This window comes from Brienomyrus brachyistius, chromosome 17 (assembly GCF_023856365.1).
Source record: "Brienomyrus brachyistius isolate T26 chromosome 17, BBRACH_0.4, whole genome shotgun sequence".
Lineage (NCBI taxonomy): Eukaryota > Metazoa > Chordata > Actinopteri > Osteoglossiformes > Mormyridae > Brienomyrus > Brienomyrus brachyistius.
In genome coordinates this window covers 14,035,998-14,060,078 of record NC_064549.1, presented here as the reverse complement: position 1 = coordinate 14,060,078, position 24,081 = coordinate 14,035,998, and the positions used below count along the sequence as shown (strand labels likewise).

The following is a 24,081-nucleotide window of genomic DNA, read 5'->3' as shown; positions in this document are numbered from 1 at the left end:
AACTATTGACTGACTGAATATGCAACAGCGTTTCCACTTTACGTTCCGTCCTCGTATTTGTATTTCTTAGTGTTGTCTCCAGAGCTATGATTGGAAACAACTCTTCTGCATGTTACTTCAAAATTAACATAGTTGAAAGAGTGGGTAATTCTTAGCTGTAAAACGTGTAGCCGATGTTGCGACTGTTGTCCAGCTGTGTTCATTCCCAATAACATGCGATACAGTGCCCCTGAAGCATGTGACCTTACGACATTTGCAAAATATGGGGATCACCTGTTTGCTCTGGCCCACTTTAAAGCCTAGGAACTGCTGAAGTCCAGAATAGCTTAAATCTGACAAGTTATCCGGCTAAGAAAGAAATCTTGCTTTGTGTAGCACCCCCCGGTTCATAGTGAATGTGGGCTGGATAATCAGTCATGGAAAAGGGATGGAGGGTGTTTCAATTGCCTGTGTACTTCACAAGCTTCTGATTTCTCCCATAGCATATGTGTGATGCTGCGTAAGGCTCTCTATTTAAAATATACACATTTACAAGGAAGACACAGGGCGTAAACATGCTTACAGGTCACCGAAAAGGAATTTACAGAGAAGCTGAGGAGCGTAAGAATATTTTATCTCTTTTTTTAACGTCAATCACATTGAAAATACGTAAAATTAACCTTTGAAAATGCGATGTCTTTGTACCTGTCCAGTTGAAAACAGCAGTTAAAAAAAAAAAAACTAAACTACAATGTAAAGGTCCATTTTACTTGACTTGAAATTAAAGTTAGTGGCAGTTCTTCAGCGTATCCAGAGACGAGGTGGATATGTGGCTTCCAGATGGGGTTCTAAGTCACAATAATTATTGTTTCTGTTTTGCACACAGCAAACAAACTGTCGCATAGCACCATAATGGTGGTATATCTGCAACTTCTGTGAAGGTGTAGTGGGTGGGTTTTCACAGACAGCTAATCAAAGAGAACAGCTCTACGCCATAGTTTCTTTCCTCAGGATGCGTTTGGGGTGGCATGGCAAAAAGCTGACCAGCCCCGACCGCCCCTTGGTCCTTGGGTTCTTCTTGACAGTCTTGAGACATTTGAAGGAAATTCCCAGGTCCTCCATGAGAGTGTTGAAGGAGGAACACTATTGGAGACAACAGAAAGGTTCTAAGAATAAGGTTTTTTGATCTGGAAGTGATGAGTAAACTCTGAAAATACAAGTAAATTGCCAGCGAATTTATTTTTAAAATATAAACGACTATATAAACATTTTTTTTATAGAAAAGGTAGGAAAGTATATCTTTATTATATGGATAGCACAATGAATAATTTGTAAAGGGACATATTTGTTCATGAAAAAATGTTTTTTTTATGTGACTTTTTGTTACAATTGTCAATGGGCTTAATATCATCGAGAAGAACATGATGGGCTGTAGCACCACCTCTCCCCCTTCTGTGTAAGTGCCACCTCCCTCATGCCTGGTGTGCCTTCAGAAAGAAGATGAGCTACTACCTGTATGTGGTGAGACTGCAGCTTCTGCAGCTTTGGACTTTGAAGGTGATCCCCATTTAAACTGATGTCAGCTTCCATTCATTCGCTAAATGATGTACCAGAGTGATGTGAACATCTAGTATAGTCTGGTAAACTGTGCTATCTCTGTGATGCCAAGCACATTCTAAAGAACAGGCTCTGTGCTTGTGGCCTCTGGTCCAATACAGACACAATACTTACTGCGTAAGCAGAAGTAAGAAAGCAAGGCATGCCACAAAGAGCTTGCATCCAGTGTGCGCGTCCAACATTTGTGAGAAATCCCTCTTCCATTACATCTCTCTTTTGAAATATTCTCCGACCCCACACCCCTACTGGTGCTAGAAGACTTCCAAAGCCAGCCTCTCATCTCTGCTACCATTCAGCCAGCAAGACCTCATGGTGAAGCATATCAATGAAATGAAATTGGGAAGGGTACAGCATTTCTTTTGTATTCTGTCTCAGATGTCTTTGTTCACTAAACACCAATCTTAATTATTCCACATGATCCATAGATCTGATGCTTTCTTATTTATAAACTGAATTGGGTAGCACTGTTGCCTAATGCCTCCAGGTTTGTGGGTTCGAAACTCGCCTGTGGTCTGTTCCTGCAGTTCAGAATCATGCAGTTAGGCTAACTGGAAACTCATTTCTCAATTTATGGGTCTGTCTCTGAATAATATATTTTTTGCATACTGCAGCCTGGTTGTTCCTTGGTCATCATTAATGAAGGGTTTCTTCCTTGCTTTATGGGACTTCAGTCCTGCTTCTAGGAGTCTGATTTGAACTGTCCTAGCAGTGAACTTCACACCTGCACTTAATGTTTCCCACTCCTTTGGAAGGTCACTTGATGTCATCCTACGATTCATGAGAAACTGTTGCATAAGTTAACGGTCGTCTCTGCCATTAGAAAGTCGCTTCCGCCCTCTATTACGCTGGTTTCTGGTCGTCCTCAGCGTCTCCTGTTTCACGTTATTCTTGTGTACCATAGTCTTAGAAATTTTGAGCCTGGAAGCAACCTGCTGCTCAGTGTAGCCTTCTGCCAACCAGGATTTAACAGTGCAGATTCCTAAAAAAAAATATAGTGGTCTCTTAATTTTTTCCATGGCTGTATATGTGCTCTGCATGGAAGGTGAATGAATGGATTATTACAATACAGCGATAAGGACTTTCATATGTATCAGTGAAAAGCTGAGGATCTAGGCTAAATTGCATAAGACGTATAAACCATGAAGCAAAAATAGCCATTATTTGTGTGAAGGTTTTATAGGAGGGAGAATAATTAGTTCATTTGCCCCAATTCTTGTTTCCTATATTGGAATGGATTAGCTTGCATGCTGGTGATTTTATTTTTAATGGAGAACTTAGGCCCATGGTTTCTGAATGACTTTCATGATCTGATCCATAACAATAATGTTATCACTTCCAGCCGCTTTTCAGCTAAAGACTTGACTAGCACCAACCTGGGGGGAGGGGGGGGACCTTCATTGAGGTGTGAAGGAAAAAAATAGAAGTGAGCATTAAGGGGGACTGAAATACATAACTGATTCACTATTTCCTTGTTGTATATTAATTAAAAAAGACGATCCTCTATCTGGGATGTGAGTGATGAGGTTACTAAAGTGAAACCTGAGACGGAACCTCCAGCAAAATCACTTGCAGGTACTTTGGTAAAATCATTCTGTTTTCAGTTAACAATCTATGGTGACTTAAATAGATTGCAAATAAAGAAAACAGATTTTAAAAATCTATTTCTATGGCTAGTTATTTGCTGAAACAATTATGTATTTTGCTCAGGGGTAGAACAGCCAAGATTCCCTCTTGGAATTAGCTCTGTAACAATAACATGTACGCTGACTGGTGTCACTAGCCAGGGTCACATGACCAGCTCCGTAACAATAACATGTACGCTGACTGGTGTCACTAGCCAGGGTCACATGACCAGCTCTGTAACAATAACATGTACGCTGACTGGTGTCACTAGCCAGGGTCACATGACCAGCTCTGTAACAATAACATGCACGCTGACTGGTGTCACTAGCCAGGGTCACATGACCAGCTCCGTAACAATAACATGTACGCTGAGTGGTGTCATTAGCCAGGGTCACATGACCAGCTCCGTAACAATAACATGTACGCTGAGTGCTGTCACTAGCCAGGGTCACATGACCAGCACTGTAACAATAACATGTACGCTGAGTGCTGTCACTAGCCAGGGTCACATGACCAGCTCTGTAACAATAACATGTACGCTGAGTGCTGTCACTAGCCAGGGTCACATGACCAGCTCTGTAACAATAACATGTACGCTGAGTGCTGTCACTAGCCAGGGTCACATGACCAGCTCCGTAACAATAACATGTACGCTGACTGGTGTCACTAGCCAGGGTCACATGACCAGCTCTGTAACAATAACATGTACGTTGAGTGGTGTCACTAGCCAGGGTCACATGACCAGCTCTGTAACAATAACATGTACGCTGAGTGGAGTCACTAGTCAGGGTCACATGACCAGCTCTGTAACAATAACATGTACGCTGAGTGATGTCACTAGCCAGGGTCACATGACCAGCTCTGTAACAATAACATGTACGTTGAGTGGTGTCACTAGCCAGGGTCACATGACCAGCTCTGTAACAATAACATGTACGCTGACTGGTGTCACTAGCCAGGGTCACATGACCAGCTCTGTAACAATAACATGTACGCTGAGTGGTGTCACTAGCCAGGGTCACATGACCAGCTCTGTAACAATAACATGTACGCTGAGTGCTGTCACTAGCCAGGGTCACATGACCAGCTCCGTAACAATAACATGTACGCTGACTGGTGTCACTAGCCAGGGTCACATGACCAGCTCTGTAACAATAACATGTACGTTGAGTGGTGTCACTAGCCAGGGTCACATGACCAGCTCCGTAACAATAACATGTACGCTGAGTGCTGTCACTAGCCAGGGTCACATGACCAGCACTGTAACAATAACATGTACGTTGAGTGCTGTCACTAGCCAGGGTCACATGACCAGCTCTGTAACAATAACATGTACGCTGACTGGTGTCACTAGCCAGGGTCACATGACCAGCTCTGTAACAATAACATGTACGCTGAGTGGTGTCACTAGCCAGGGTCACATGACCAGCTCTGTAACAATAACATGTACGCTGAGTGCTGTCACTAGCCAGGGTCACATGACCAGCTCCGTAACAATAACATGTACGCTGACTGGTGTCACTAGCCAGGGTCACATGACCAGCTCTGTAACAATAACATGTACGTTGAGTGGTGTCACTAGCCAGGGTCACATGACCAGCTCTGTAACAATAACATGTACGTTGAGTGGTGTCACTAGCCAGGGTCACATGACCAGCTCCGTAACAATAACATGTACGCTGAGTGTTGTCACTAGCCAGGGTCACATGACCAGCACTGTAACAATAACATGTACGCTGAGTGCTGTCACTAGCCAGGGTCACATGACCAGCTCTGTAACAATAACATGTACGCTGAGTGCTGTCACTAGCCAGGGTCACATGACCAGCTCTGTAACAATAACATGTACGCTGAGTGCTGTCACTAGCCAGGGTCACATGACCAGCTCCGTAACAATAACATGTACGCTGACTGGTGTCACTAGCCAGGGTCACATGACCAGCTCTGTAACAATAACATGTACGTTGAGTGGTGTCACTAGCCAGGGTCACATGACCAGCTCTGTAACAATAACATGTACGCTGAGTGGAGTCACTAGTCAGGGTCACATGACCAGCTCTGTAACAATAACATGTACGCTGAGTGATGTCACTAGCCAGGGTCACATGACCAGCTCTGTAACAATAACATGTACGTTGAGTGGTGTCACTAGCCAGGGTCACATGACCAGCTCTGTAACAATAACATGTACGCTGACTGGTGTCACTAGCCAGGGTCACATGACCAGCTCTGTAACAATAACATGTACGCTGAGTGGTGTCACTAGCCAGGGTCACATGACCAGCTTTGTAACAATAACATGTACGCTGACTGGTGTCACTAGCCAGGGTCACATGACCAGCTCCGTAACAATAACATGTACGCTGACTGGTGTCACTAGCCAGGGTCACATGACCAGGTCTGTAACAATAACATGTACGCTGACTGGTGTCACTAGCCAGGGTCACATGACCAGCTCTGTAACAATAACATGTACGTTGAGTGGTGTCACTAGCCAGGGTCACATGACCAGCTCCGTAACAATAACATGTACGCTGAGTGCTGTCACTAGCCAGGGTCACATGACCAGCACTGTAACAATAACATGTACGCTGAGTGCTGTCACTAGCCAGGGTCACATGACCAGCTCTGTAACAATAACATGTACGCTGAGTGCTGTCACTAGCCAGGGTCACATGACCAGCTCTGTAACAATAACATGTACGCTGAGTGCTGTCACTAGCCAGGGTCACATGACCAGCTCTGTAACAATAACATGTACGCTGAGTGCTGTCACTAGCCAGGGTCACATGACCAGCTCCGTAACAATAACATGTACGCTGACTGGTGTCACTAGCCAGGGTCACATGACCAGCTCTGTAACAATAACATGTACGTTGAGTGGTGTCACTAGCCAGGGTCACATGACCAGCTCTGTAACAATAACATGTACGCTGAGTGGAGTCACTAGTCAGGGTCACATGACCAGCTCTGTAACAATAACATGTACGCTGAGTGATGTCACTAGCCAGGGTCACATGACCAGCTCTGTAACAATAACATGTACGTTGAGTGGTGTCACTAGCCAGGGTCACATGACCAGCTCTGTAACAATAACATGTACGCTGACTGGTGTCACTAGCCAGGGTCACATGACCAGCTCTGTAACAATAACATGTACACTGAGTGGTGTCACTAGCCAGGGTCACATGACCAGCTCTGTAACAATAACGTACGCTGACTGGTGTCACTAGCCAGGGTCACATGACCAGCTCTGTAACAATAACATGCACGCTGACTGGTGTCACTAGCCAGGGTCACATGAGCAGGTCTGTAACAATAACATGCACGCTGACTGGTGTCACTAGCCAGGGTCACATGACCAGCTCTGTAACAATAACATGCACGCTGACTGGTGTCACTAGCCAGGGTCACATGACCAGGTCTGTAACAATGACATGCACGCTGACTGGTGTCACTAGCCAGGATCACATGACCAGCTCTGTAACAATGACATGTACGCTGAGTGGTGTCACTAGCCAGGGTCACATGACCAGCTCTGTAACAATAACATGTACGTTGAGTGGTGTCACTAGCCAGGGTCACATGACCAGCTCTGTAACAATAACATGTACGCTGACTGGTGTCACTAGCCAGGGTCACATGACCAGCTCTGTAACAATAACATGTACGCTGAGTGGTGTCACTAGCCAGGGTCACATGACTAGCTTTGTAACAGTGACACTGCCCACTGAGTGGTGTCTCTAGCCAGGGTCACATGACCAGCTCTGTAACAATGACACTGCCCACTGAGTGGTGTCACAAGCCAGGGTCACATGACCAGCTCTGTAACAATGACACTACCCACTGAGTGGTATCTCTAGCCAGGGTCACATGACTAGCTCTGTAACAATGACACTGCCCACTGAGTGGTGTCTCTAGCCAGGGTCACATGACCAGCTCTGTAACAATGACACTGCCCACTGAGTGGTATTTTTAGCCAGGGTCACGTGACTTGCTTTGTAACAATGACACTGCCCACTGAGTGGTGTCTCTAGCCATGGTCACATGACTAGCTCTGTTACAATGACAATTCTGACTGTGATGAAGTGTACTTGAAGGGACCTTTTCACAGGAGTTGACAGCACTCATGATTCCACGGAGCGCACAGTTCCCACTCTGGAAAGGGAGGCTTGTGCTGGGAATTTGCTCCAGAGATGGTATAAAAGCCACGCAAAATAAGCCCCAGGGGATTTGTAATAAAAACAAGGAGACTTGAGAAAAAAAGTTGACACAAAATAAACCATTCAGATATCATTCCAACATAATAAAACACAATAAATTAACAATGATTACAAAATAAACATTCACCAGTGGAAGAAACACAAAAGCAAAATGAAACTGAAAATTATACAAAGCAGAATGACTTTATTACATTTTTTCAGCCTTTTCATTCTAGACTGCTATCCCAGTTACTTGGGAATCAGTGAGGTGCCATCATATGAGTGATACTTGCAATCAAAAGTCAAATTATACAAATTCATGAACAAACTTAGCTTACTCAAGTGTTTTGAATCTCCAGCATGGCTTAGTTTTAACAACAGTAATTGGTTAAAAAAAGACAGATTAATAGATTAATTAACCAGTAACTAAGTGTTTGGTAAGTACTGATCCCATGTTCATCAATCATGACAGTTCATGTATTTCATAAGGAAGCCTATATTAGTTCATGATTTGTTCTTGAGTAGTGAATGAGTCAAGTAATTTTTGCCCCAAGTGAAAATTTGCCATTATTAACTAATTTGTTAACTGTTAACTAATATTGCCTGAATTGAATACATGAACTATTATGATTGATTAATGATGGACAAGCAGGGGATCAGTACATAATTAACACTTAATTACTAGTTAATTAATGCATTAAGTAAACATGTACTACTACATTATTCATGTATCCTCAAAGTGTGACCAAAAAAGCAAACTAATATGATTGTAAATAGTCATATTATTATGCATTATGTCATTTATTTCCAAAGGGGCAGTAATTCCTGCATTTTTTGTCTGTCGATGAAAATAATCAGAACATTTTAATTAAACATAAATAATGCAGTACATTTGTTGGAAAGTAATGAAATATATAACAACCACAAAAAAAGCTGATTATAAAAACGAACCCAATCTGCATATATGAATCCAATCCAGGGAATCTCACAAAATGAGTTTCATGTAGGGAGTATTTGGGGAAAAATAACTGAATGCACTGGAATCAAAATTAGCTCAATTTATGTTACGTTTTACCATTCCAGTCCTCTGTTTCTCAGTCATGATGATGATGATAGTGATGATGATGATGACACAAATAGTGATAAACGCCAATAAAAATATTAAGGAACTACTTTATAATAATCATAGAAAGTCACTCCCATACTGAACAGAAACAGCTGTGGTTCTGGTAGAGCAGATTCCATTGTATGTGTCTGATTCCCCTAATTCGGTTACCTGAGCTTTCCTTCTCAGTCTTAAGTCTGTTATATAAACATGTAGCGATGTTTCCCCTTTGAGAACAGTTCTCAATAAGCAATTGGTGGATGGATGGAAGACGGGTGGATGAATGGGTAGTTAATTAGTTATGGCACCCTCTATTTTACGGCTACATTGTATTTGTGCGCACTGCTCAGATGCTAGCAGTGCAGTTCTTCACTTACACTGAGTATCTCAAAAGTATCTGCAAATTTTCTGCAATTTAACAAAGCAAGACTATGGTATTCCCCAGAAGACCTGAGGTCTGAGCTATAATCTGTGCGGTCTCTCAGACACTGTCCTTCCATCGAGAAATCCCAAAGATTCACCAAGCATCGAATTGTGAGGGCCCCCCTCCCCCCCCCCATGTTTCCCATCGTTTCTGCTGTGTGAAGTGCTTCAACCAGCCGCATGTTTCGTCATAAAGAACATTTCTGCACGTAAAAACAAAATGGATGCAGGAAGCTTAGCAAAAGCAAGGGGGTGCTGGGTAATCACATACAATGGGGATCAACATGTCAAATCATCCGAATGTTCCAGTTTAAGGCGGAATTGAGGACCTAACACAGCTGAGAACAAAAGAAATGCTTGTGGCTTTTTCTTTTGACCTTAATTCCTGCCGCTCCAAAGCTTCTTCATGCCTCGCACAGAAAATCAGGCCTTGCTGAGACGTCTCTGAGACCTGGCACTAACGCTGCTGGCCATCACACCCTGTTGCGCCACTCGCAGTTGCCCTCACTCACCTGGCTCATGCGTGACTGTTTTCTCGATTTATAGATAAACTCCCCGATGGCCACAAACACAGAGAGCAGCAGGCCGGCGGCCAGCACAATGAAGATGCCCCCGATGTTCTGCACGCCCAGGGCGCTGGCCTCCTTGCTGTCTTCCTCCGGGCAGCCGTTACCCCTCCACCACTTTTCCTTCATCATGTGCAGCTTCCCTTCTTCTTGGAGCTGGAGGATGGCGATGGTCACCTTGTCTCTGTAAGGGGAACCTGCAAAAATTCAGTTTCAGGAAATAAATGCTCTTTTCGATCTTAATATATTTTTAATAACGGGATATTTAGGGAACCATGTATTTTGGATCCCCACGGCCTGGTCCCTTGGTGCCCCGTGGCACCATACTGCCCTCGATGCTTACCAATGGGAGTGCCCACTCCATAGCCTTTTGAATCTATCAGGCCCCCGATCTGCGTGAGGTTGCAGTTTCTCTGACTAATGTACTCAATGCTGGTGGACTCCATGAGGAGAGCGTAGTCTGTGGTGAGGACTCTCTGTATCCCCTCGCCATTGTTTTTGACCAGTGCGGTGTTCTTCCTGCTACTCATGAACGCCCACATCTTCTCATACGTGGATATTTTGGATTTCTGTTTCAAAAACAGACAAGTCAGATGTCAGTCTTTTAAAAGATCTTTTACAATTACGTTCTTGATGCTTATTGGGCTGAATTAATTTTCAATTTTGAACCTGTCACTTTCCCCTGTCTCCTATATTCATCTGAAGTTCAATGAAAACCTACACTTGTCTGGTTTCGCCATTTGCCATTGACAGCAAAGTGACAGATTGGTGCCGATCTTCCTCCGCTAATTTGAATTGTTCCACAACATCCAGGTGTTGTGACTCCTAGGCATTCCACAATATTCACTGCATAAATCCCTCGTTGAAACAACTTGAGAGGTGTGGCAAAGTTGAAGCCGGTGTATCGCTGCTATGCTGGTTTGTTACATTGGATGAGTGGCTCCTTCACACGTTTGAAAGAGGGAGCGACTGAACCCAGACATGCTGAAGGTCTTGTGGTTATAGATTGTAAGATATACTAAATATCATGCACTGTACTTCACGTATTTTTTATTTTTCATGTCTTTATAGAGAAAATACTTAGTTGATGTTATATAATTACCTAGTATCTGTAAATTACCCATAGTGTATGACTGTGTGCCCTCTAACGGACTGGCATCCTGTCCTGTCTCCTGCTCTGTTCCCTGTGCCTCCTTGGATAGGTTCCATGATCATCGCAACCACATTACATGAGGCTGGAGATACTGGGTGGTGAAGGGGCTGGTGGCATCAATACCTTAAAGAATGTCATGGTAGATCCATCTCTTACTGCTCCATACTCGATTTTTGTTTGCTTTGCCAAGTCGTCTGCCGAGTCAATGGGCGCATCCATCCTTTCGACCGTCAGGAAGGCAGCCAGGTTGGCAGTGTAAGATGAGATTATGATGAGGGTGAAGAACCACCAGATCCCTCCGATGATTCTCGTTGACAGAGCCTTGGGCATCACCTCAGAGCCTAGCAGTACAAAACGGGTGCCAGCTTAGGAAATCATGCACTGAAAATAAAGGAACTTCTTGCGACTTATTTCAAGGATTCTTCTTGTTGCTGATACACACAGGAGAGCATAGAGCTACTAACACAAGGACAAATGCAAGACTGATGTGGTTCTTCTACAGATGGCTAACAGTCTATGACCAGTCTATGAACAGTCTATGAACAGCTATTTAATACAGTTAGTATAAAATGCTGCTACGGACTGCTCAAGAGACGGTCCGTTAACGAGGAGGGAGGGCATCCCGCTGGGAAATCTGCCCCCATGGGCGTGTTGGGACTCCCCTAATAGCATGGCCACCTGTGAGGTATGTGTCATGTGTGCTGAACTCTGGGAGATGGCCTGTGTGTGGCCAAGAAGAGAGCTGGCGAGGCAGGCGGCCAGGTTACCAACAACCTAAGCCTGTCTTCAAGTCAAATTTGTATGCAAGCCAGAAAAATAATTATACAGCAGTAATACAGTAATAATAAAAGTGACTAGATAAGGTGCTGTACGGTACCTTGAGCTGACAAACCGATGAAGCTTTTTTCACAAGCTTCACAAAGTTGTGCATGTTTGTTATTACGAACCATTGTATTTAATTCAATTTATAAAATAGAATTGGCTTTTTGGTAGTCCTTTTGTAAACACAAGTTGCCCGTAAGTTGGACGTTCTTAACAAGGGTTAATTGTTAAGAAATTAACAATTATTTAATTTGATTTTCCATCCGTGCACTACGGTGGCTCGGTGACTAGACTATGTAGCACTGGGATCTCACACCTCAGTGGGCGGAGTCTGTTTACATGTCCTCATGATGTTGGCTTGAGATTTCCTTGCATAATGCGTAGTGGTTTAGGTGAACTGGCGTCTCGAAATCGTCATGTCTGTGACTGTATGTGCACCCTGTGATGGACTGGTGACCCATCTCGGATATATCATGTGCTTACTGGGATAAGCTCCAGGCCCATCATGACCCGGCCCAGTATAGGCAGTTATAGTAAGCAAATAACAATTACTCAGGTTTAATTATTCCAGCACAAGGTTTTCCTGGAAATCCATCAGTCAACATAAAGTTCAGTTTTAAGTACTGAACTGTTTTTTTTGCAGAGAGCACAGTAAGCCTACCCAAAGGGTTAGCAGCACGTAATGGGATTTTCCCAGTTAAGAATGTATGACCCAATTACCTTGTTGCATGAGTGCTCCAATTCCAAACCAGAAACTGTTCAATAAAGTGAAGCTGTTCTCCACCACATCCGAATCTGGATTACAGGGGTGCGGGTTGTACCATTCATAAGGTGTAAACCTAAGATAGTTAAAAACGTTTGTTAAAGAGTTACAATAACTGTTGAACAAATAAATTTAAACTTAAGCACTTAAAACACATGAACGTTCCTTTGTTGGATTTACAATTGAAACGTCAACCAAACGCAGAATACATTCCCTGCATCATTAGAATTCCTGCCATAGATTTCTTCTAAAAGATAAAAAAGTTTAAAATTCTGTTGCCAACATGACAGTAGACAATATGTTCAGGAGCAGCATTATTCGTGAAAGTTACACGTGCTTATTTTTGTGGCTTATCAGACACTTTGAACCTTCGTATCTTGAAACTGTTCATCGACTCACCTGAATATTTATTACAGCAAGTCAAATCCCAAATATACACAAACAGAATGTCTCCAGGAAATGGGATGGTGACATTTAAACTATTCTATTTTATCTGCTTTTTGTGTGCATTGCATGACTTTGAATTGCACGAACTCTTATGATGTTCTCTTAGAAATTCTGCAGTAGATAATACTGCTAGTCTGCAGAAATTACTGGTGGCGTTGTGAGGATGGAAGTGAAGGATTGTGGGAATCTGGTCAAAATATCAGTAGCCTGAGGACAGCATCTGTTTTTTAGAACACTTTTGATACAAGCCAAGCAGTAAATTTAATATGTTGCAACATGCAATCCATAACAATCACCCAAATCAGTTTAAGGAATCTGATTGGATGGAATTTGCATATTAGTCTCAGCAATGAACTCTTATCCCCCCCTGTGCTGTCCTGTCTCCCCTGGTGGAGAAAGCAAGGCATGCCAGATACCAGCAGATGTTTGAGATGTTTCCAGCTTTTAAACTCTGTATTTCAATGCGGGGACACCAACAAAGTAACCATTCACACTGAGCTTTGCATGCTTCCTGCACGCAACAGAAGGACAATGAAAAAACTGGCTCAGATCTAACAGCGAGGCAAACAACTTCATTCATACATCTGCTAAGTAACATCCATGTACTGTCAATTTGGACATTGACTCCTAAATGATAATGTGCCACCACCCTGCAATTTCCTTCGGAAGATTAATTTTTCTTTCAACACTAAAATGTTAAGTCAGTAAATGTCTGTAAATATTTATTAGCCACCAGGGATTTAGCTAAAATTTCAGTTTCTTAGTTTAGCAAATTAAGGTTCCTTAGTTTGCACTTAGTTATTGCACTTAAAAGTTGGATCCGAGGCACAATGTGAATGGAAGGGATCTAAGTCAGGTGCACCATACCTGGCGATGACGAACAGAACGCAACTGACACCCAGGCAGGCCAGCAAGACGTACATCCAAATGTCAGGCGACAGTGGGTTCAAGAATGAGAAGACCCCCGGGTTTGTGCCGTTGGGCTTGTGGTACAAGATGCTGATGCCAAGAGTCATGAAGGGTTTCGAAAAGTCGATGACTTTCTCCCTCACATAGGTGATGGTCAGGGGGGCCACTGCCAGGTCAGCCACCTACCCCCAGGGGTGACGGGGTCCACGTAGACATGGAAAGGACAAACCTCCATATAATATAGTATGTTATAATTATAAAATCGCAAAATCGTGGTTCATGCTTTTATTTTATTTACAATAAATTTTCCTTAGAGGAATTGATTATATACATGCATCTAAGTAGAGTAACTTTAGTATTGATACAGGACAAAGAAACCATTTTATAATTTTTGCACGAGATTGGAATGACTCAATAGGAAGATAGGGGATGTGCCAATCAGGCTTGCCAGTCATGTGACTCACGTGGTCTATGAGTTCCCTGACCATGCCGTTCCACTCCCCCTTGTCGTTCTGAGCTCCGTACTTCCCGTCCGAAACCAGCTTCACCTCGTAGGAGAAGCCAAGGATGTTGGAGAGCTCCTTCAGTAGATCCAGACAGTAGCCCTCAAAGCGATCATTGCCATACAGAGGCTTGTCCGACTTTTTATACATGACGTATGGATTTTCCTGTAAATAATTACAAATGTCTGAGAATGCACAGCCTGCTCGTGAACTGCAAAGCTGTTTCATGAATATGTTTCTTGCAATGATCAATCTGATCATAAATACTGAGGTTGCAGAGAATATTACCAGAATAGTAGTGACAACCAGGGTCCTGTTTGCCATAGAATCTGTGATGTTTGTAGGTTTGTCCTTGTCACTGTCGGTTAAGTTAAGGCCGCTGATGGAATTCCATACTCCAATCTGGAATGTAAATCCGAAATTCACCTTTATAAAATTCTAATCCTAATATCAGTTCTTTTAACATCAAGGAAGGAAAAAACTAGATTAAACTCCTGAAAGACATCAACATCAAATGGAAAACATAGAATATTATTAAGGGTTTAATAAAATACACAGAAGCAGTAACTATAGGATTCGGAGTTTTTATAATATTTACTTATGATATACAATGAATCAACCCATAATTCTGTGGTATAACACTACAGTACAGCAATTTCCCATTCAAACATTGGAAATGCATGGGGAGCCCCAGAGGGTATTTCCGACAGGCACATCACAGAAGGAATAACAGGGACTGAATGGCCGGTTACAGAGGAAACAAGGCTTAGGTGAATTTCCTGGTATAAAACTGTTTGTCAGTTATTGGCTGTTTTCTTTTAAGATGCCAACGCTGCCCTTTTGCAAGGTGTTCAGGCACAGCTGAAGCCACAATGGGCTGCCCAGCAAGCACGACTGCTATATCAGCTGAACAGAGGTCAAGCCATTTGGACTGAAACAAGTTTCTGACTAACTAGATGTTCCACTTCTGACCTGGCGTGCTGCGATTGCCTGGCTTAGTGGTTCTCAAACTCAGTCCTCAGGCCCCACTGCCCTGCTTGTTTTCCAGCTATCCCTGCCCTACACACTGCTGATTACCTGGATCATACCTGGATCTGCTGATTCTCTCTATTTGACTATCCCTGCTGGCCCCTGGAGGATGGGCTCCCCCTTTGAGTCTGGTCCCTCCCAAGGTTTCTTCCTTCTAGGGAGTTTTTCCTTGCCACTGTCGCCTATGGCTTACTTACTGTGGGCTTTGGGTGAGGATGCTGTAAAGCGCTTTGAGACAATGTAATGTTGTGATAATGCGCTATATAAAAATAAATTTGTTGTTGTTGTTGATCAGGTGTGTTCAGTCAATCAGAAGACAGCTGGAACTTGAGTATGGGGCAGGGATATTGGGAAAACAAGCAGGGCAGCGGGGCCCGAGGACCGAGTTTGAGAACCACTGGCCTAGATCAATATAAGAGTCTCCATTGAAGATTGTCTTTTAGGTGACTTTTATATTGTTCACCAGCAGGAGGCAGCATGCCAGCCTTATTCCTATGGGTCACGCAGCTAAAGAAATTCAGCTGACTCCGGTTGGGTCAGGTAGTCTGGGGTTAGCTGGGAGGATTTAGGAAGGAGACTGGAGGAGACCTGGGAGGGGGTATGGGAGGCCGGCATGGTGCCCTCGATTTTTCAAGATGTCTGTGTTCCTGTGTTGTAGGGGAAGGTTTGTTTTTACTGTTTTCTTAAAGAAGCCCTGTTCTCATTTTTAATGCGTCGTTTATTTCCACGGTAAATTCATTTCATTATTGTCCAGTACCTCTGTTCTACGCCGCATTCCACACCCCCTGAAATACCTTAACGTTAACAAGGCTGAATAAAACGCGAAATAAAACTAGGTCCCCTTGCAGTGCTATACAACTGATTTATTTCAAAGTAACTTTTGTGGGGTTTGCGGTATTTACCGTGTCTAAAGAAAAGCACTTTTTCAATTCAGTCACCCATTACATATTAAATATTCAGGATGTTTATACATATGCATGAAGGCTTATGATTCATGTCTGACAAAGATGAACAAACCCTTTAAAAAACAATCAATTTACTCTAGGAACTGGACAAAAGGCATTAAAAATGAAAAATGTGGAATAAAATTATTACAGCTATGAGAACCGTTATAAAATCATACAATTGCTACATGAAAATTCAAGTTCTAACTAGTACAGTATACAGTCTAGTGGTATTTGGAGATAAAATTATGGATTGTAGATCATCCACCCATCACGGACTATGCTCTCGTCATGGAGTCAGTCCATCCATCCATCCATCCATCCCAAGAGGTCAGCCTGATAAGGAACAAGAGTGGGGGGAGGGGGGTACCTTCAGCATATAATTTATTGCAAATTTCTTTTACCTGTCATCTTCTAGTTGAATCCAAGAAGTGTCTAATTCCAATTAGTTAATGCCCAGAATAGTTTGGGTCTAGTAGTAGCGCTAGTAATGACTAACCAGCATGACGCATTGAAAGGAAGGAAGCAGAACTAAATGGAGGTACCCCCCAGCTCCCCTGGCCATTTCTCCCACCTTTCAGCTCTTACGGTTAAGTTACCGCGTGAAAGCGGCCAGCCATCTGAGACCATAATAGGGCACAGAGAAACGACTACAGATACGTTCCATTAATTACCCGTCGAGCGAAAGAGGGAGGACATCATGCGGATCGTGCCGCCGCGGCAGAGCGCAGCGAAGGAGACTCGTCGTTCGTCAGCCTGCCTCCGTTTGGCTGTATCTGGCGTAACCAGAAGTAATCAGCGTGCAGCGAGAGGAGACGCGGCCGTGGCGTCTAATTAATCACTTACGTGCAAATCCATAAATCCCTATTCTGCAGGTGCTGTTTATTAAACGCGGCCGAGATTTTCAAAAGCCGCTGGCGGTCTGTTATTTGACCGGGGGGAAGGGGGGGCGGGTTTCCTTAATACGATTAAAGTCTCCGCTGGTGGTAAATGAATCCGGCTGGCTGAGAGGGGTCGCCGGTGGGAGATAACGACACGGGGAGTCGTTGCACGTGTCCCATTTGTTTTTCCTGAGGACGAGGGGGCAGGGATGAGATAGAGGAGGGTTTTTTGGGGGTTGTTGAGGAAATGGCAGTGCCAAACGCTGGCTGCAGGAGCTTGAGTACAAACCTTTCTCCACACTCCGCTCGGGCGTCTAGTACCATCAGACAGCGTCTTTTTCCAATTGGTGGGGGGGAAAAAACAGAACATGAACACCAAGGGAAATTAAAACATATGTGAATGACTGGTCGGCTGGCATGTGACATTTTGAACGCGAGAGTATTTTGAACGCTTTTTGTTTCCCTAGACGTGCAAATCATGCTGAGAAATCCACGTTGCTGGTGGAATGGTTCAGAGCGGCTCTGGGTTAGGATGCCATGTCTACATTTGTAAAGTAACTGGCTGAAATCCGTGTTTTGGCATGGAAGGGTTTGCTCCAGTAATTGTTTGACCCTGCATTCTCAACTGAATATCACTTTGAGGAAAACATCTGCTAAATGAATGTTAACCAAGTACTGCTGTTTAATTCATACTTTACCCTGATAAACTGCAAAAATGTCATGCGGCTCACCTTTACCACACCATCCTCCTTCAGACTGATAACATCCAGATTGAACTCCTTTCTTAAGCCGTCGGTTTTGTTTATAATTATACGTCCGGTCAGTCCGTCCAACTGAGCCTTAAAGGGAGGAAAAATGACAATTATTTTTTACATCTGTAAATCAATAACTGTACAGAGATCCTCAGAGGTATGTGACCAAGGCGAATGGGACTGAGGTTCTCGTCACACTTGCTATGCTCCTATACAAATTGTGTGTTTGCCCTGCCTCCGATCTGGACTGGACAACAAGATTACAAAGATTGCAGTAACTGCAGGGACCAGACTTATTGCAGTCTGACCTTGGTGCTTTCGCGGCTAACTTTGCACCAAACTGAACGGATGATTTAAAGATCTTGCTGAGCAAAATTTAATGTTCACAAAGAGCATGTATAAGGGTGACTTTACATTTAAACAGTCGTGGGTCCTTATTTCTGAACAGAAGGCAAGGATGGTCCATTTTTGTAGCAATGAAACTGACAACAATATCTATAATGACAATAATAACAATAAAAACAATAACAATACAAACAACAATAGAAGCAACAAAACAACAATAAAACAACCACAATAATAAAAATAAACTGTACATCACTAAGGTTTGGACCTTTTAGGTTGTGTGCCCCCCACCTCTTGCCACATATTTTCTCATTTTTGCATGAGTTGCAGTTCTCATTCACCTTCTAAACATCAAAAGGCACTTTCTAATTCAAATCTACTGTACATATAAGTTACAGTAAAGATCAGGAGGCAGTGTTATGGAAATAAACTGGTGACGGACAGGATACTGGCCAGGGGCTGCTCTTGTTGTTTTGAGAAATGCACTGGGCATGAGGTGGTGTTTTGTATAAAAATAAAATCTGATGACTCTTTAACATCATTGATTCTCCCGCACATTTTACAGCATGGACAGCATATTTGTTACCTTCCTGTGTGATTTATATGCTATTGGCTTCCAGCCTTCTTGCATTTAATCCCTAATTCAGTCTGTATCAACTCCAAATCTGACTGTTGCCCAGGAATCGGTTGGTTCAGTGAGTCTGGTAACGGGTACTGATTTCCTTTTGGATGCACTTTGTTTATAGGCTGAGGAGGGCGTACTTGGGTCATGGGGCAGCACCCTGTGTGCAGCCGGCTCTCAGCAATGGTGATACCGCATGAAATGCAAGGCAGCCAGAATCACTGAAGAGTAAAGGCAATCTGTATTACGATCAAATACACCTTCCATCAGCCTCTGCAGGCAGGCTCAGTGAAAAGCCCCACGCAGTCAAACTTCAGGTTATTACCTACAAACCACAGGCTTTGGTTCATACTGCTCGGCCTCAACAAGAATGCGGAGCGACAGAGACAATCTGTCAAACGCTGGTTCGTTTAGCAGTTTGTGCTGGTGAGGGGAGCGGAATTAGACGTTTTTAAAGGCTGCTGTTATTCACTGCTACTGTGGCTCACTGGATGACGGTGGTGATTTTTCAAAAAGCGATGTGTGGCATGTGAGCTTCTACCAGCAAAAAAAAGAAAAAATCTAATCAAAAACGCAGAAGGGCTGCAGAATTAGGGGCTGGATTAGAAGAAAACTACAGAAAGTAGGAGAACAAAAAATCAGCTCACTTGCTTATTTTTGTTCTTTGCAGCTGCATTAATCTTTTCAGAGCTGAATTACAAAGCAAAGGAATGAAGTATAATAACAACATTATAGATCCATGAGATCCAAATCAGGTCCGTGGGGACGTACATCAAAGTGAGGCATTTCCTGAGTCCAGAACAAAGGTTTCTCTGTGGGCAACTATCTTCTCATTTGTTTACACTCGCTCTCCTCGTCCTTTAAAGCTCTGATGATCGACTCCCATACTTGCGCCAAAATTTAATCAAAGTGCCACCTACATCCACCCAAGTGGGGCAGAACAATCCGGGCTCTTTTTGGAGAGTCTCTGCACCAGTTCACCCACTCTTTTGCTTGTGGGGTTCTGCAGGAGAAAGTGACCCAGCAAACCTCACCTGAATAGCTGCACACATTTTATTGGGGGGGGCAGTAGTGAAACATCTAGCCAAGACGTAAAGATCAGCACCCCCCTCCCGTAAAGAGCAAAGTGCTTTAATGCTTCATAGACCCTATTCCTAATTAGCAGGTGACAATGCGTCAGTTACACTGAAGCTCACCAACTCTACATAGGTAAGTGAAAGGATTTCAAGGTCTTCACGTTCAACATTTCAACGTTATTCCCATTCTCTAACGCTGTGTGCCTGTAATTGTTTCTGTTTCCCGTGAATCCATCATTTTCACTCTTCTGCAAAATCCACCGACCCACTTATGTACTTAATTTACAATCAATTGTTGTCTCTGTGCTACTTGGAATTAATTATCATTGAAGCCCGATGGGTGTCGGAGAGGTTTAATCATTGGTAATCAGAGGTCAACCAAATGCAAGCAATTTCAATAAATGACGGCTTAATTAGCAAACATTTTTTACCCATTCTAAAACCTAAGACTAATAAAGCAGGAAAAAAAGCCTCATTTAAACTGGGTAATTAAAATGAAACTCTGAGAACAGTAATTGAAGGGAATACGGTAGTGAATAAATTAAATAACATTCCCATAAAGTAAATTAACCTCTTGTTTTTCAGTGAGCTCAAATATCAGCCAGTTCTGTATTAGAAGGTGTGATTTCAGAGACCGCGATGCTTTTCGCTATTGCTTGTAGCAGACTGGTGATGTAAGCACTGTTTAATGCTTGCATGCAAATGGTCTAATTACATATAGCAATTTCTGTGCTCCTGCTGGTGCATGTATATATCAAGGCCCACATTAACAAGTCCATATAAATGCTGAACTATAATTTTAATGCGTCAACCTTAATTGGACACTCAGTATAAGCCAGTGGTAGGGCCTGGGGGGAGGGGGGAGGGGTGGGTGAACAGATGGGCCTACCTCTTTGAACATGTTCATGAACCGTGGTCCAAAGCGCCAGGGCTTGTGTCTGTGGCACTGCAGTGAGCTAACGGTCATCTGTGTGGATCGCTGGGCAGCTACAGCAACCATGCTCACTGCATCATACATCAGGGCTGCCTTGGTCTGCAAAGACAGCGTCCAGACGGGGGGGGGGGGGGCAGGTATTCGTGGACCAGTTGGCCGGATGAAAATAAGGTGGAATAAAAGGTGTCCAGGTCAGATGAATGGTGTTTGAGGGTCAGCCAAATGATGCTGGATGAGCAAGGCAGCGGGGCCAACCCAGCACCCACCTACCGTCATCATGCCGTCCAGGAGTCCGCTTTCGGGTTTGGGAGGAGCCTGCAGCCTCTCCATGGACCACTTCTCTACCACGGAAGCCACGCGGGGGCTGTCCATGTTGATGAGGCGGAAGCCGGTCATGTTGACACCGCTGTACTGATAAGGCTGGAGGTCCAGGGCAAACAGGTCCTGCCATCACAAGGTTTGCCTGTCTGAGGTTAACCCGTCTGAGGTTTACTGCCTGAGGTTAACCCGTCTGAGGTTTACTGCCTGTGGTTAACCCGTCTGAGGTTAACCCGTCTGAGGTTTACTGTCTGAGGTTAACCCGTCTGAGGTTTACTGTCTGAGGTTAACCCGTCTGAGGTTAACCCGTCTGAGGTTTACTGCCTGAGGTTAACCCGTCTGAGGTTAACCCGTCTGAGGTTTACTGTCTGAGGTTAACCCATCTGAGGTTAACCCGTCTGAGGTTTACTGCCTGAGGTTAACCCGTCTGAGGTTTACTGTCTGAGGTTAACCCGTCTGAGGTTAACCCGTCTGAGGTTTACTGTCTGAGGTTAACCCGTCTGAGGTTTACTGCCTGAGGTTAACCCGTCTGAGGTTTGCTGTCTGAGGTTAACCCGTCAGAGGTTTGCCTGTCTGAGGTTAACTTGTCTGAGGTTAACCCGTCTGAGGTTAACTTGTCTGAGGTTAACCCATCTGAGGTTTACTGCCTGAAGTTAACCCGTCTGAGGTTTACTGCCTGAGGTTAACCCGTCTGAGGTTTACTGCCTGAGGTTAACCCGTCTGAGGTTTACTGCCTGTGATTAACCCGTCTGAGGTTTACTGCCTGAGGTTAACCCGTCTGAGGTTTACTGCCTGTGATTAACCCGTCTGAGGTTTACTGTCTGAAGTTAACCCGTCTGAGGTTAACCCATCTGAGGTTTACTGTCTGAGGTTAACCCATCTGAGGTTAACCCGTCTGAGGTTTACTGTCTGAGGTTAACCCGTCTGAGGTTAACCCACGTGAGGTTAGTCCATCTGAGGTTAGCTAGTCTGAGATTGTCTGAAGGTAGCCATCTGAGGTCACCCCATGTTAGGTTTCACAAAGCAACCTCACTGTACCTTTGCCATCATAACTCACATGACATGCGATGACAGAAGACAAAGGTGACCCTACTGACTGTAAATCCCCAAGTAGAAAACATACAGGACTGGTGGCGTGTGTTTGGAATGCTCTGCGAAGGACGCTACAGCAAAGGTCTGACCCTGCTTTGGATTAAAGCATCTGTTAATTAAATGTAATTAATTCATTTCCCTAGTAACAATATGAAGTCAAGGTATCTTTTCTCAGAAGGTTGGAATGTCCTGATCACAATGGAAAAAAATTATTTTTGTATCTCCTATTTCCATTTTCAAACCAGTTAATTCATTAATTAATCTATTAACAATCTGAAGTAACAGTACAGGTTTTCTTGCTAAATACCACTCTAAAAGATCTGGCATGTTGCTTTGGACAAAAGCATATACTAAATTTGTAAATGTAATTCTAAATAGTTTTACGTGTTGATGATGAGATTGATTGCAACAAATATTCCGCAACAAATCTTGTACTCAAGCCCTTACAAGTGTGGTGAAGAAGAAGTGATAGTATTCCGTCATCATTCCCATGGACAGGATCTACAGGAAAGAGAAGAGTAACTCAATAGCACATCATTCGAGAGAAAGGCCACCACTGCTAATCTAATACTCAGTGACACGATGTGGCCAAAGCTGGCATCCCGCTCCCCATACGTCCTAACATATTTATAAAAAAATAAAATAAATCCCCATTCACTCACTGTTTCCTATTAATCTTACGTTCACGGTCTTTGGTTTTAAATTTTTGTATCTAGCCAGAAGTCTGTCTTCTGGACTGGACTGTGTTCCACTGGGACCAAAAGGACTTATCTTTTTCAAGTGATAAATCCCAGGGACGATGGAACAAATAAATATTAAACATGCAATCTCTGTCCATTCACGGGAATGCATTAAATATGCAGCCCAGGGAATATTCAATGAATTCATTTGCTCACTTTAAACATTTGTCTGGTTTTACCCATTTAAGGTGCGCATATACATATGAATTAGTGCATATTTACATATAATGTGATATGCTGTAAATTTTAGCTCAGCTCAGTTCTGCTCTAATTTTACTAGACATCTAGCCAAAGAAATAGATCTTGAGCACATTGCCTAAAGAGCCACCGTGACCTTAATATATTCCGCTGTGGTTTTTCAATGAAATATCCATCCAAGCTTTAATGGCTTTTTAAAATATATTCCCAACCTTGACAGCCGTGTCCTTATTATAGATTATCCCGTCCGCAAAGGTTTTTTACCGACAAGCTAGCCTACATTTTATTCCTCAGTCCAAATGTTGTAAACGAGCGATAAAATCCTAATGCTTTTTCTAAAAACCGCCAGTTTATCTAAATATGCTTTGCATTTCAAATGCAAAATTACGAGAGTAAACTGCACGGCATGAATTACAACTCTGTGTCGAGGCCTTGAACTCCAGAACACATATCTCGCCACCGCATGTTTGGGCAACATTTGTTTATATATTTACTGTTTCGGTTTTCATTTATCAAGCCAATGAGATGTATCACGTTTGTTTTATATGCCAACCACGTTCAACAGAGATGCTATATAAAAGGTAAAAATGCCGCGGTCCCACCTGCTTCAGGATGTTGGCAGCGGTCTGGTGTGTGCAGTCAAAGATGACATAAAGCTCTTTCCCTTTCTTCATCTCTTTCAGCAGAGGTCGTGCATCCCTGTTCCCCGCTGGCAGCTGCCGGATTTTGACTTTAATGTTGTATCTGGATGGGGCTTTGATCAGCTCCTGAAGACGTATTAATCCTCAAAAAAAAAAGAGAAAAAAACTGTAACCATTTAAGTATGCAACAGTCTGTTTATATTCTGCATGGAAAACAGATTAACAGACCCATAGGGAGAATTGTTACTTTAATATTCACTAACTTCATTGTGGAATGGAAAAAGCAAAACAACATTGTCTCTGTTATCATAATCCACCTGCATATTTGGAAAACATTTAATTCTCCATTCACAAACATGGAGTTCTGTGGCATTAGAGACAAAAAAGGTTACTATTG

The 24,081-nt window shown here is 43.3% G+C and overlaps 1 protein-coding gene and 1 long non-coding RNA gene across 2 annotated transcripts in view; both read right to left on the bottom strand.

Annotated features, from left to right (window-relative positions):
• Window positions 1-966: 966 nt before the first annotated feature.
• The window catches only part of LOC125712341 (glutamate receptor ionotropic, kainate 1-like), a 49,550-nt gene continuing 26,435 nt past the window's right edge, over window positions 967-24,081 (bottom strand). Inside the window, exons 4-17 of the mRNA XM_048982282.1 lie at window positions 23,646-23,827; window positions 22,553-22,606; window positions 20,966-21,139; window positions 20,651-20,794; window positions 17,698-17,805; window positions 17,256-17,300; window positions 14,401-14,514; window positions 14,074-14,277; window positions 13,568-13,791; window positions 12,211-12,329; window positions 10,792-11,009; window positions 9,859-10,084; window positions 9,462-9,712; window positions 967-1,122 (exon numbers count right to left, since the gene is read on the bottom strand). Coding sequence (XP_048838239.1) covers window positions 967-1,122; window positions 9,462-9,712; window positions 9,859-10,084; window positions 10,792-11,009; window positions 12,211-12,329; window positions 13,568-13,791; window positions 14,074-14,277; window positions 14,401-14,514; window positions 17,256-17,300; window positions 17,698-17,805; window positions 20,651-20,794; window positions 20,966-21,139; window positions 22,553-22,606; window positions 23,646-23,827 — 2,219 coding nt within the window. The remainder of the gene's footprint in view (window positions 1,123-9,461; window positions 9,713-9,858; window positions 10,085-10,791; window positions 11,010-12,210; window positions 12,330-13,567; window positions 13,792-14,073; window positions 14,278-14,400; window positions 14,515-17,255; window positions 17,301-17,697; window positions 17,806-20,650; window positions 20,795-20,965; window positions 21,140-22,552; window positions 22,607-23,645; window positions 23,828-24,081) is intronic.
• On the bottom strand, window positions 15,972-16,970 carry LOC125712342 (uncharacterized). The gene is made up of 2 exons (XR_007383276.1): window positions 16,760-16,970; window positions 15,972-16,421 (listed from the first exon to the last, which is right to left on the bottom strand). It is a non-coding gene; the product is annotated as an uncharacterized LOC125712342 (long non-coding RNA).